At 40.0% G+C, this 14,375-nt stretch overlaps 1 protein-coding gene across 1 annotated transcript; it reads left to right on the top strand.

Moving 5' to 3' along the window:
- Positions 1–3,976: 3,976 nt before the first annotated feature.
- On the top strand, positions 3,977–14,331 carry LOC109411951 (ionotropic receptor 25a). Its single transcript, XM_019685607.3, has 10 exons — positions 3,977–4,257; positions 9,254–9,403; positions 9,469–9,674; positions 9,734–9,998; positions 10,059–10,296; positions 10,398–10,755; positions 10,920–11,512; positions 11,572–11,757; positions 12,648–12,977; positions 13,039–14,331. The coding sequence occupies exons 1-10, from the start codon at positions 4,125–4,127 to the stop codon at positions 13,442–13,444; spliced, it is 2,865 nt and encodes a 954-aa protein (XP_019541152.1). The 5' UTR covers positions 3,977–4,124; the 3' UTR covers positions 13,445–14,331.
- The last annotated feature ends 44 nt before the right edge of the window (positions 14,332–14,375 follow it).

The raw sequence follows: 14,375 nt of genomic DNA, 5'->3' as shown, positions 1-14,375 counted from the left end.
GATTTGTTGAGTAATCAAACGAATTCCAGTACTCTCGGTACGAAATTGTTCACTTCCACTTGCATCTCACGGTATCGCTAAAAAATACAAGGATCTTACGAGAAAATGTAGAAAAATCTCGGCACCTCCGTGGGAAAAAAAAACCCCACTCCTCCAGTCGCGAATTATCCTATGTATTACGCTACGCGACCCGGTAAAATCGCCAGGTAGGGGTATTAGGGGCATAATGGACACCCTAAGCAAATGAGTATGTTAGGCCTGTAAAACAGACAAAAACTTAACATATTATCAGTTGGCTTACAACTTTAACTTGTTTCCTACGTATTTCAATCATTTACAGCTGGTAGAATGTCATTATTGTGAAGAAATAATGAATTGAAAACGGTGTGTTTTTTGGGGCTGGCAGGAAAGGTACGGGGCGAAATGGACACCCATCGGGGCATAATGGACACCCCTGCATATTTTATGCTGTATCTTTGAGAATATCGACCAGTTAAGTAATTTGCCAACGGAGATCAATACCACAGATATAATACTCCATCTTAGACGAGTTTCCATAACATCAAAGTTAATTAAATGATTTTTTTTGCAACTCGGCACTGTAATATTCTTCTTTATACTTGTCATTTCGGTGAGGTAACGGCCTACTTTTCCGCACGATACCAAACAATTGCATTATGGTTCATAATGTAACTCATTTCGGTTGCATTATGAATCATAATGCAATTGTTTGATTGATAACCTCAGTCTAACCTCAGTTTCCACGGCTAGTGCTTGAAAACTGTGACGGTTATAGCACGGCATGCTTGATCCAACTTTTTGTTTCTTGCACGATCGAGCACGTGGTCGGTCCCATGTTCCCACCGCGAAGCACGATGATATTGATGGAAACTCATATTCTAATGAAAGTTTTTCTTTCATTGCAAAAAATTTTGTATGCAACTCGTTGCAAAACTCGATTTTTACAGCACTCATCGTATTTATCCAACTCGGCAAGCCTCGTTGGATAAATGTACAACTCGTGCTGTAAAAATCATCATTTTGTAACTCGTTACATAAATAACTATTAGGCCATAATAATCGGATTGCATTTTTCAAACTCTCTAAAACGCCTAACAGTATGCAACGCGCGTACATCCATTCATAATTGCCAGTGTTCATTTCGCCCCGAACAGACTACAACATTGAAATTGCTATTTTCAGTGAGTTCTGATCAAAAATATAATACTTCATTCATTGCTAAATCTACGTATACATGTAGATAAGCTAACAATTCACTTGTTTGTATGGTGGACACACACAATCACTCGTAATACCTTATTTGCTGCTGCTTCGAAATTATAAGAAATCCACCATATGAAAAACATATTTCAATTTCAATGATATTTTGATTATTTTGAAGGAATATAAATGGTAATTTTGATAAATAGAACAATGACTTGTTCCTTTACACTTATGCATTGAAAGTTTTACATAAAAGTCAACGGTTTCGGCAAAAACAGGGGTGTCCATTTCGCCCCGGGTGTCCATTATGCCCCTAATCCCCCTACCTACGAAAAATGTAAGGAACACCGAAGATCACTTCGCATGGACTTGCGCATATAGCTTACTGCGATCGACAGTCATACAAGAACCACTTTTAAACCTTATTTGGCAAGAAAAAAAATATTCGAAAGGTGCATGCATTTCTGGATGCTCTAGTAGTGCTTTGATAAAGCACTTGACACAAAAAACATAATGATAAAAAAACTGTTTCAATCGAAGAAGCATTTTTCCATTGTTTTCGTAGGGTAATACTGGAACCAATTGTTTTATTATGTTTTCAGTTCAAAACCGAATTAGCGACATTTTTTTTACTTCCGCTGCGTCTTGAAATCCAATAGTACATCAGAACTACAGACGCACAAATCTCAAGAAGCAAGCTTCAAATAACAGTGCATTTTATTTTTCTGTTCTTGCTCACTTGTAATAAGCATAAAATAAGAAGCTTAGGTGCGCTAGTTTTGTTTACGAAGAGATTTGTGCGCTCAAAATCGTGAGTAGGTGCCAAAGTCAGCCATTGTGGCGGCCATTTTGTGATTCTTACATGTCTGTCCTTTAACACAATGTCGGAAGGAAGGCGCTGTATAGGGCACTGCATGAAATTCTCTCCCTCTCTTTCACTCTTACAGAAATTGTGTAAACAACAAGGCCAAGAAACGTCAAAAGCCCATACAAAATCATAACAATGCAGTACCCTATAGAGTACCAGGTGTACAATACAGCTCGAAATCGTGAGTAGGTGCCAAAGTCGGCCATTGTGGCGGCCATTTTGGGATTCTAGGGATTCTAACAAGTCTGTCCTTAAGGACAAGGTATTTGGAGTACATTGCCTAAAAATTCTAGAGCACCGTTTTTTAGAGCCGTTGAACGGATTTGGATGAAAATGCATCACGCTAATTGTTCAGTGGTTGTCAACAGCGTGATGCATTTTATCCAAATCCGTTCAACGGTTCTAAAAAACGGTGCTCTAGAAATTTTGAGCAATGTACTCCAAATACCTTGTCCTTAACGCAAGGCAAAAGCAGCGGAAGTAAAAGTAAAAATGTCGCTAATTCGGTTTTGCACTGAAAACATAATACCGTTTACCGTGTTAATAATATTGATGTAAAATTTCTCATCAAAGTCATCTAAGCTACACTTTTAAAGCTTTCAAAACGCCTAGTTCCGTACGCATAAATTTGCGCTATGATTTTCCGTTAAAAAAAATATTGATGAATTTCTCTAAAACTGTCTGTTTACAAAAATAAAAAAAACTCTAAAACTGTCTTGAGTTACAAAAATAACACCCCGCGTGTATGATCACTGCTCATTCAAATGATGCATAAATGCCCTGTGGTGAGATCATTTTCGTAAACACTCGTTTCTACATATGTAAACACAATTTACCAACTTCGTTACTATTTGCCAAAATCTCAACCGCTCAATAGTTAAACCGGGCTAAGTTAGTAAGTGTTGCCGATCCTCGTGGGATTTGTCAGATAAACAATAACATTTTATTTTTTACAAAATTCCGGTAAAGAAATATCGAACGCCCAACAGTTGAGATTTCGACAAAAATTACGCGACTAGCTATGTACGTGATTATGTTATTGCAAACATTTTGCAAGAACTAATGAATGTTTGTATTCTGCTGAGTTTTAAATTTGTAAATAGTTTTTGGAAATTACTTGAAAAAAGATAAAAATGAAATAACGATCATGCTATTTTTGTCTCATCAGTGTTACTTTGCGCAAAATCGACTTTCATGCATTTCGTAGTATGTAGAGAAATTTAGAGTAACATGCGCTTTTGGAGAAAAGCGATCCGCTACATGTTTTACACTTACCAATTCTAAATCCAATTGCTAAGAAAAATATAAATATAAAGATTTTCGCAAAAATCTTTATTAAATACCAAACAAGATGTACATATGTTCATCAATGACATGTGGTGATTAGAAGGGCAACGTAATCGCTGGGGACAATGGAAATTTTTGACCATATTTTTGACTGTATTCTTGAATAAAACACCAATTTTGCATGCAAAATGAATATTTACTTGGATTTCATGAGGCGTAATCATAAATTTACTGAAAAGTAACAAATTTGAAGAAAAATAAGAAAAGAAGTAAAATGTATTAAACTTTCGTTTTGCCGGATTCGGAATCGTAAATTACTTTACAATATAAAAATTTATCAGTTACATTAAGTATAAAAAAATTTATTTGGTGGAATTTTTAAGGTTATTTTCTGAATTTTGTCAGATTTCGTGTCATTTCGCGGGATTTCTTAAATTTCGCGTCCATTGCTCAATCGCGAATTTCCATTGTTCCTAGTAATCGCATAACATACATAATATTCCACAAGACAACGTGTAAATATCGTATATAATGTGTGGTGTACGTCAATAAGATCAATGCCATTTTGCTTCAAAACGCACATGACCCCAGGCTCCCACATGTTGATGTATGAACACGTGGCTCGTGGCATGGTTGCTAGGATGTATTTGTTTGGATAATTCACCAACATACTGGGTAATGCCTAGTCGTGCTCAACCAATTAATTTTCATTTCTTTTAGAGCCATTTAGTGAACCAGTCGCAAAATGTTCAGGTTGCCAAAATTTATTTGTTTTTCATTTTGCGGTATACACTGGTATACATTTTCGGTGGTATTGTTTTATCTAACTACGCTCAACAGTCCTGTCCGAGCCCAAACAACGCAAAACATTAACGTTCGTAAGTAGATGTTCGTTTCAGTTGATGTACATAATTAAGTGGGCACCATTTGAATACGTCATTTCCATATGCATAATAGTTTTTGTAAATCTGGGTGGTGGCAAAATAAAACTTAACATTTTTTTTCGTTATGTATTATTCGTATTTGTGGACAATTTAAATTAAAAAAGACGTTGAAAAAAGGAGTCAGTATTTGTCATTGATTCAACCTTCGCCATTTTATGTAGAAGAAACGTAACCAAATGACTGTGGTTTCAAAGTAAAACCTAGAAAACATAAAAAAAACTCCATTTATAAAGCGGTTTTGATTTTCATCGAACAGTTAATTTGTAAATTTAAATTAATTCAATTTAATAGAGTGAATAATAAAACATCCATCGGGGTTTTAAAGGTATTGCTTATGACGTGCTTATTATAATCATAACTGTGTCCCAACTACTGGAATTCTTTACAAAACAGTTACTATAATAGCCTTAGTTCTGAAAGAAATACAAGGCAGTTTGGATTATGCAGAATATTTAAAAAATCGAAACTCATTGATCATTCATGGGTTTTTAAGCAGGTCCCCAGTGGTTGAGACTATGAATCGCCAATACAGAGATGGTGGGTTCGATTCCCGTTCTGGACGGGAAAATTTTCACAACTCCCTGGGCATAGTGTATCATTGTGGTTGATTGATACAGTTTGATGCAATGGCACGCAAAGAAAGCCCTTCAATTCATAACTGTAGAAGTGCTCAAAGAACACTAAGTTGAAGAGAGGAAAACAAGAAGAACGGAATCAATCCTTTTTTCGAATAGGAAGAATTCGGGAGCAAGAGATTATTTATGATACTCGAACCCTATTTACACTAGTGAAGCCTTCTAGTTCGGAACTCAAGAACTGTTAAGAAGAATTCATAGTTTCCATAAGAGTATGCTATGAATGTTTACTGAGCTACCAAAATTTTCGATCTTAACAGGTGATCATTTTGCTTAGCTCTAAATATACAACAAATAGAGTTAATGGTACGGCTTTATATTCTAAACTATGTATTACACGACAGTTTGGATCATCCTAGAATACATCGAAAAAGGCAAATGTCTATTGATCTTTCATAATTCCCATAAATATAATTACACTACTTTGCACAATTTTTGAACTTGGTAAGCTCATGCCCTTAGTTCGACAACGGAAAGTAAAAAAATACAGTAGAGCAGAACATTTTTCGAATTTCTATACAAGGCTTTCGATTGATCAATTTTTTCACATCATACATCTTAACCCATGCTTCTTGTATTAAAATTAGACTAGTTTACAGCATTTTTGAACTCGGTAAGCTGATGATCATTTTTGGTGTCGAATGCCGCGAAGGAAAAAAAAATACAGTAGAGCGGAATTTTTCGACTTTCCATACAAGGCTGATGATTTGAAATCGATTTTTGTTCTATTTTTAAGCAACGTCGCTCACTTCACACATCTCATTTTTCGTAATCAATGCTCCGATTGAGCTGAATTTTTTACTGTAACTCGCAAACATAAAATACATATGTCAAATAAACGTTGAGAAAGGATTTTTAAATTGTTTTTTCTTTAAAAAAAATACATTTCTTCATATATTTTTGGAAATTTGGCTAAAATTTAAGGAGATCGTCCCTAAAACTCGCCAATATCTTGAATTTCATCAATCTGATGCAAAACCTGCATTCAGATGATCGAATGGTATTGTATTCAGTTCTTAATTTATGGAAAAAGATTTGAAATTGGTTAAACAAAACGCAAGATATTTAAATTTTAGTAAATTCCATATTTTTTAAAGTTGTTAAACTCGATATTGAGCTAAAACTCAAAAACTGCTCTACTTAAATTTTTTTGAAGCACGGTTTCGAAATCAGTGCTAAATTGTACTTCAAAAATGTTGGTAGTTGACAGAAGTTCACGACTTTCGTTTTGTTTTGTAAACTAGTGTTATACGTTAAGAGAGAATTTTTCAATTGTATTTTTTAATTGAAAAATACTTTTTTTTTGCAAAAAGTTAAGGAGGTTTTCCTATAAACTCTCCAATAACAAGACTTTCATCAACCTCATACAAAAACTGCTTCCAAATGATCGAAAGACGTTGCATTCAGCCTTCAATTTGTGCCAAATGTTTTGAAATCGGTACGCTGAAACGCATAATATTTAAATTTTACTTAATTCCAAAGTTTAAAAAATGTATAACTCGTTTTTCAGCTATAGCGAAAAAACTGTAACTGTACAGTGGCGCTTACGTCAACTATGCGAATATGGGCAGTGAATTAAACAATATTCAACTTTTTAGCTCATTGTACCAGTTTTCACGTGAATATGCCTAAATAAGATAGACTGCGTCGATACTTTCCGGATTCAATTGGTTTTGAGCAGCCTTGCCCCCAAACTGCGTCACAAGCCGGCACGTATGACAACGTATAACTCATGAATGGTTTGGATGCACTTTCAGAATACCTACGTCAAAGTAACTACATACTTAATAACGCTTGGATAAATTTAATACCAAATAATTAAAAGTTTTCTAGTATTTGAACGTCTCAAATTTGCACTATTAGGGTATACGAGGTCTACCATACATACCTTACCTTACCGGTCAGGCTAAGGCCGGGGTGGCCTCTGCTGTACATAGTAGCCACCTCCATTCCACTCGGTCCATGGCTGTTTGTCTCCAGTTCCGCACCCTGCGTAGGGTCCGCAGATCGTCCTCCACTTGGTCGACCCACCTAGCTCGCTGCGCTCCACGTCTTCTTGTATCGGTCGGATGACTCTCGAGAACCATTTTAGTCGGGTTGCTATCCGACATCCTGATGACGTGACCCGCCCACCGTAGCCTCCCGATTTTCGCGGTATGGACGATGGTTGGTTCTCGCAGCAGCTGATGCAGCTCGTGGTTCATTCGCCTTCTCCAAGTCCCGTCTTCCATCTGCACTCCGCCGTAGATGGTACGCAACACCTTCCGTTCGAAAACTCCAAGGGCGCATTGGTCCTCTGCACGTAGGGTCCATGTTTCGTGCCCATAGAGAACGACCGGTATAATCAACGTTCTGTAGATGGTTAAGTTCGTGTTACGGCGAACTTTATTCGATCGTAGAGTTCTGCGGAGTCCAAAGTAGGCACGATTTCCTGCCACGATGCGCCTCTGAATTTCTCTGTTGGTGTCGTTGTCGCCGGTCACCAGTGAGCCCAAATACACGAATTCTTCAACCACCTCGATTTCACCTCGATTTCGATATAAATTCGGGGTGGCGGGCGCGGTGATTCCTCCCTGGAGCCCTTTGCCATCATGTACTTTGTCTTCGACACATTAATGACTAATCCGATTCGCCTGGCTTCACTCTTTAGTCGGATGTACGTTTCCGCCATCGTCTCAAATTTACGAGCAATAATATCAATATCATCGGCGAAACCAAGCAGCTGAACGGACTTTGTGAAAATCGTCCCACTCGTGTTTATCCCCGCTCTTCTTATTACACCCTCCAAAGCAATGTTGAACAGCAAGCACGAAAGACCATCACCTTGCCGTAACCCTCTGCGAGATTCGAAGGGACTCGAGAGTGTCTTTGATACTCGAACTACGCACATCACTCGATCCATCGTCGCCTTGATCGCCGATTTGAAATCGATGAACAAGTGATGTGTGGGCACGTTGTATTCGCGGCATTTCTGCAACACCTGGCGGATGGCGAACGTCTGGTCCGTTGTAGCGCGTACACCCATAAATCCAGCCTGGTATTGCCCCACGAACTCTCCTGCAATCGGTGATTGACGGCGGCATAAAATTTGAGAGAGTATCTTGTAGGCAGCGCTCAGTAGTGTGATCGCGCGGTAGTTCCCGCAATCCAACTTGTCGCCCTTTTTGTAGATGGGACACACGATACCTTCCATCCATTCCTCCGGTAATACTTCCTCCTCCCAAATCTTGGTAATGACCCAGTGTAGTGCTCTCACCAGTGCTTCTCCACCGTATTTTAGAAGCTCGCTTGGTAGTTGATCTGCTCCAGCGGCTTTGTTGTTTTTCAACCGGCCAACCTCCTCCTCAATCTCTTGAAGGTCAGGGGCCGGAAGTCTTTCGTCCTGTGCACATACTCCTAGATCTGTTACCACGCCACCTTCGGTACTTGCAACGTCGCCATTGAGGTGCTCATCGTAATGCTGCCGCCACCTGTCGACCACCTCACGCTCGCTCGTGAGAATATTCCCGTGATTATCTCGGCACATGTCGGCTTGTGGCACAAAGCCTCTGCGCGAGCGGTTCAGCTTCTCGTAGAACTTTCGTGTGTCCTTAGCGCGGTACAGCTCTTCCATCGCTTCGCGATCTCGTTCTTCCTGCTGGCGCTTCTTCATCCGGAAGACTGAGTTCTGCCTGTTCCGCGCCTGTTTGTAACGTGCCTCATTCGCTCTCGTACGGTGTTGCAGCATCCTCGCCCATGCTGCATTCTTCTCGTATTTCAACTGTTCACATTCGCCGTCGTACCAGTCGTTTCTGTGATTCGAAGTCGCGAAGCCTAGTGCTGTAGCCGAGGTACTACCTATGGCGGATCGGATGTCCCTCCAGCCATCTTCAAGTGTAGCTGCGCCAAGCTGCTCTTCCGTTGGTAGGGCCACTTCTAACTGCTGCGCGTAGTCTTGAGCCACTTCTACGTTACGAAGTTGCTCGATGTTGAGCCGCGGCGTTCGACTTCGACGCGTGGTGATAACTGTCGAGAGTTTTGAGCGCATGCATACAGCGACTAAGTAGTGATCCGAATCTATATTCGCACTGCGGTATGTGCGGAGGTTGGTTATATCCGAGAAGAATTTACCGGTCTACCATGCATAGTCAGCAGTTAATTGCGTTAAAGAAACTTCCTTAAATGACGAAGCATTCCAGGAGAATTCGTTACGTATAAAAGCTGTCAAATAGGGAAATTGATATTACCTTATTAGGGGATGCTCCGATTAATTTCAGCACGTTTTTACTAAATATTTACTTTTATATGAATTCCAGTATTTGTAAATGAAGTTGGTAATGATTTGGCCCAAGTGGCAGTTGATGTCGCATTGAACTACATAAGAAAGAACCCAAGTCTCGGACTGTCCGTTGAGCTTCTATCGGTCGAAGGAAATCGCACTGACAGTAAAGGTCTATTGGAATCGTGTAAGTATTAATGCCTGAACAAGTATTTCTATGATGTTTGGTTTCACATCTATTTGTTGATGTAGTGTGCTCGAAGTATTCCGAAGCGCTTAGCTCCAACCGACCGCCCCATGTCATATTCGATACAACTCTGACGGGTGTATCTTCGGAAACGGTGAAATCCATTAGTGCTGCCCTGGGAATTCCCACGGTTTCTGCATCCACTGGTCAGGAAGGGGACTTGAGACAATGGCGATCACTGTCCACCGTGAAGAGCAACTATTTGTTGCAGGTTTGTTGTACACTCAGTTTTCTACTAATTGCAAGTGTTCAAATGTGTTGTCCGTATAGGTTATGCCTCCGACGGATATCATTCCGGAAGTTATTCGAGCCATCGTCACCTACATGAATATCACGAATGCTGCCATACTATACGACGAGTCTTTCGTTATGGATCACAAGTACAAGGCGTTGCTTCAGAATTTTCCTACTCGGCATGTGATCACAGCGATTGGAAACGATCGGGACAGAGCGGAGCAGATCGAGAAGCTTCGTAATTTGGACATCAACAACTTTTTCATATTGGGATCATTCGCTTCGATTAAAAAAGTTCTCGGTAAGATAATAAAAAAAATTCTGAAATAAGAATGGAAATGACGAAATGTTTAATTTTAAGAATCTGCCAAAAGGGAATTTTTCGAAAGGAACTTTGCGTGGCATGCCATAACCCAGTACCAAGGAGAGTTGTCCAGCAATATTGATAACGCAACGATCATGTTACTTAGGCCTGTCTCGGACAGTAAAAGCAAAGATCGACTGGGAGTTATCAGGACGACCTATAACATGAAACAGGAACCGCAAATTACTACTGTATTTTACTTCGATTTGGCGCTTCGTACTTTTCTTGCCATCAAGTATGTAAACTCTTAAATTCCCTTTAAAAATTTAATAATATTTTTAACAACAAATCTTCGAAAATCTGTGACCAAACGATTTGAGATTTATTGTTTCGTAGGAACATCCTGCAAGTTGGCGCTTGGCCTCCGAATATGAAATATCTTACGTGCGACGAGTACGACGGAACCAATTCGCCAAATCATACTATAGATTTGAAATCGGCCTTTATAGAGGTCACCGAGCCGACGACCTATGGGCCGTTTGAGTTTCCGAAAGGTAAAACACCATTCAATGGGCACAGCTTCATGAAGTTTGATATGGACATCAGTGCTGTCACTATTCGGGGTGGAGCTTCCGTTAGCACAAAGAACCTAGGCAAATGGGAGGCCAGTTTGGACAACCTGTTATATGTGACTAGTGAGGACGACATGAAGAATTTGACGGCGGACATTGTATATCGTGTGTATACTGTTGTGGTAAGGGAAATAATTTTAAAGATACCATAAAGATACCTAGTTAAAATAACAACTGATTTGAAACAAATAAGTTCCAAAACGCAAAATCGTCAACAAACTTTTTTTTGACAAAACAATTGCCTTCCAGTACGCGAGCTTTTTACAAACTTTATTCCGTTTTCTAGCAAGAACCATTCATAATCCGAGATCCTACGGCTCCCAAAGGTTTCAAAGGGTACTGTATCGACTTGTTGGATGAAATCGCAAAAATAGTCAAATTCGATTACGAAATCAAGGAAGTCGAGGACGGCAAGTTTGGTAACATGAACGAAAAAGGCGAATGGAACGGTATCGTGCGTAAACTCATCGACAAACAGGCCGACATCGGTTTGGGATCGATGTCTGTGATGGCCGAGCGGGAAACTGTCATTGATTTCACCGTTCCGTACTACGATTTGGTTGGAATTTCCATTATGATGTTGCTGCCAAGTACGCCGAGCTCGCTGTTCAAATTTTTGACCGTGCTGGAGACGAACGTGTGGCTTTGCATTCTTGCTGCGTATTTTTTCACCAGTTTCCTTATGTGGATCTTCGATCGGTACAGTCCTTACAGTTACCAGAACAATCGTGAAAAGTACAAAAACGATGACGAAAAGCGAGAATTCAACATCAAGGAATGTTTGTGGTTTTGTATGACGTCGTTGACGCCGCAAGGAGGTGGTGAAGCTCCGAAAAATTTGTCCGGACGGCTTGTAGCAGCTACGTGGTGGTTGTTTGGGTAACTATTCTAATAAACTTCGCAATTTTGCCATAAACTTCATTGTAAAATATTTAAAGATTCATCATCATTGCATCGTACACTGCTAATTTGGCTGCTTTCCTGACCGTATCGCGATTGGACACTCCCGTGGAATCGTTGGACGATCTCTCGAAGCAGTACAAAATATTGTACGCACCACTAAACGGATCCTCGGCCATGACTTATTTCCAGCGGATGGCGGATATTGAAGCCCGTTTTTATGAGTAAGTTTCGGCAGGGTTTAGCTAACGGTTCATTGATTTATGTGATGCAACATCTTTAAATAGATAGCCTGCGTTAAGGTGAAGATATGATGAAAACACACCAGAACCAGAGGCCGGTTTGCGCTGAAAGGTCAATCGATTGGCTTCCCGCTCGTGATGACCAATCGATTAACTTTCCGGTGCAAGCCGTCATTTGCTTCTTCAGATTTGTGCTTTGAAAATTTGAGGCGACGCGACGTAGCTTCGTCATATCTTTATTCAACGCCATTTCTACGCCATACGTCTTCAACCATGCACACATTCAGGTGCTCGTCGAAGTGTTGCTTCCGCCTTTCTGTCACCTTTGCGTTGAGCGTCTGGAAGAACTTACTTGTATTTTGAGAAGGACATAATTTCGTTATCTCGCACTCCGCTTTTTTCAATCAGGCGGCGTATGTTTCTTCCGAATGTCGCGGGTCTGCTACTTCCGCTTCTGTCTGTATCGCTGTACATTCTGTCGGGTTTCGTGCTGCAGCATTACCACCCGTGCCGCAATAGATCATAATGTTCAGTAACCACAACAGCTCCCAACGGGGTTGGTGCGATGGTTGTTTGACATTTCGTCAGCTTGCACGCTAGCTTTTCCTTTTTTTCTTACTCATTTTTCTAAACAAATACGAAAAAGAGAACGATAGAAGAGAATGAACTTGCCTCTTTATCAAAAAGATAAAAGCTGCGCACGCTAGTGCTTTTCATGCTTTTTTCCTGGCATCTTCCACTGCGGAGGCGAAAAGAGGAAATTCCAGATCGTAGCTAATAGAATGCCAGAGTGTGGTATTCTTTGCTGATATCTATCATGTGCTCTTAGAGAAGATGATAAAAACCCATCTAAAAGTAATCAAACTTTTCAGAATTTGGAAAGAGATGTCCCTTAATGACTCACTGACACCCGTGGAACGCTCGAAGCTGGCGGTTTGGGACTATCCCGTCAGTGATAAGTATACGAAAATGTGGCAAGCAATGCAAGAAGCAGGTCTGCCAAACAGTCTGGATGAAGCTGTCGAACGTATAAGAAACTCAACGTCGGCGTCTGGATTCGCGTTTCTTGGCGATGCAACCGATATACGATACAAAGTGCTCACAAACTGCGATCTGCAGATGGTGGGGGAAGAGTTCTCCCGCAAACCGTACGCCATTGCCGTTCAACAAGGATCCCCGTTAAAAGATCAGTTCAACAATGCGTAAGCCGGGATCACGGATATTCGAAGAAGAACAATAGCTAACTATGCTTTTCTGTTATAGAATCCTCATGTTGCTCAACAAGCGACAGCTTGAAAAACTAAAGGAACAATGGTGGAAGAATGATGACATTCAAAGCAAGTGTGAAAAACCGGACGATCAGTCCGATGGTATTTCGATCCAGAACATTGGCGGTGTCTTCATTGTGATCTTCGTCGGCATTGGAATGGCTTGCATTACGTTGGTGTTCGAATTCTGGTACTACAAGTATCGCAAGAATGTTAAGATCATCGATGTTGCCGAGGCGACGGAAGATAAACTAGGCCAGAAAACGTCCAATTTGAGGTTGCCAAATCTGAAGAATGAATTCGGTGCCATGGGTCAAATCAAGGATGATAACCAAAAAACGCAATCCCTACGGACTCGAACACAAACGTTAGACGCCAACAATTTCAAATCTCGATTTTAAGATGTAGAATTTTTATACATAGGAGTAGTAACGTGTTGTTTGCGCTCAATCGATAAAGAAGAAAAATGTATCAATGGTGAACATTTTTATCTTTATCGCTACAAAAACCCAAACCAATTTTTCAATTTTTCCAGTTTTTCCCAGATGTTGTCGCAAATTTTAAGAAGTGCGAAAAATTGGCTAAATAAGTCTGCTTTTATCGAGTTGTATCCTACTCGAGAAAGGCGACACATCAGAAAGAAAGGAATACAGATATCTTCTCTACAATACACTTTTTTTTTAGTAGAATTGATATCTTAGCTTAATTTCTTTCTTTCTGCAAATTAATTGTAATTTGATAATCGCGTGAACTTTTGTTGAATCTACATTGCATCCTAGAGTACACAGAAGTCAATGAAATTGATGTCCTAATGGATCTTTACCAGTTACTTTTAACCAGTGCGCTCAAAAGTACTGCAAAGGTCTATAACATAAGGAGTTTTATGCAAACATGTCCAAAATAGGATGCAATGCTTGGAACTTCGGCAAACCCTAAGATTCGCGATTCGAATTGCAAAGGATACAAAGAGTAGTAACGTGTTGTTATATCGTTCTTGATATAATCGTATTTTTTGGAGAGTAGTAACGTGTTAGCATAATCCCTAGAAACAGAAGTATGTAGCTGAATGGAGGGATGGCATGTTCCTCAGTGCGAGTGCAAGTGTGCGCGGTTTTAATATGAAAATGATCTGCACTGTGCACATTTTCAGTGAGGAATGCCATCCCTGGCTGAATGAACAGATCAGTAAGCAGCAATTTTCTGTGGCGTGATCTATTCATCTGTTTTACAAGAATGTTTGTTGGGATTGGATATACAATATTAATACAACAGCTAATAAGATCATCAATATTTATGTTTTCTAGGGTCTATTATGTAAACTGAGTCAGTCAA

This window comes from Aedes albopictus, chromosome 3 (genome assembly GCF_035046485.1).
Source record: "Aedes albopictus strain Foshan chromosome 3, AalbF5, whole genome shotgun sequence".
Classification (NCBI taxonomy): domain Eukaryota; kingdom Metazoa; phylum Arthropoda; class Insecta; order Diptera; family Culicidae; genus Aedes; species Aedes albopictus.
The sequence above is the reverse complement of the archived record's forward strand: the minus strand, read 5'-3'. Positions and strand labels throughout refer to the sequence as shown.

What these genes read in the sequence shown, in the direction of transcription:
- LOC109411951 (XM_019685607.3), top strand. Translation starts at nt 4,125, where the DNA reads ATGTTCAGGTTGCCAAAATTTATTTGTTTTTCATTTTGCGGTATACAC. An exon ending in GCTACGTGGTGGTTGTTTGG is followed by an intron (nt 11,513 to 11,571) that starts GTAACTATTCTA and finishes AAATATTTAAAG; the next exon opens with ATTCATCATCATTGCATCGT. An exon ending in AAAGATCAGTTCAACAATGC is followed by an intron (nt 12,978 to 13,038) that starts GTAAGCCGGGAT and finishes TTTCTGTTATAG; the next exon opens with AATCCTCATGTTGCTCAACA.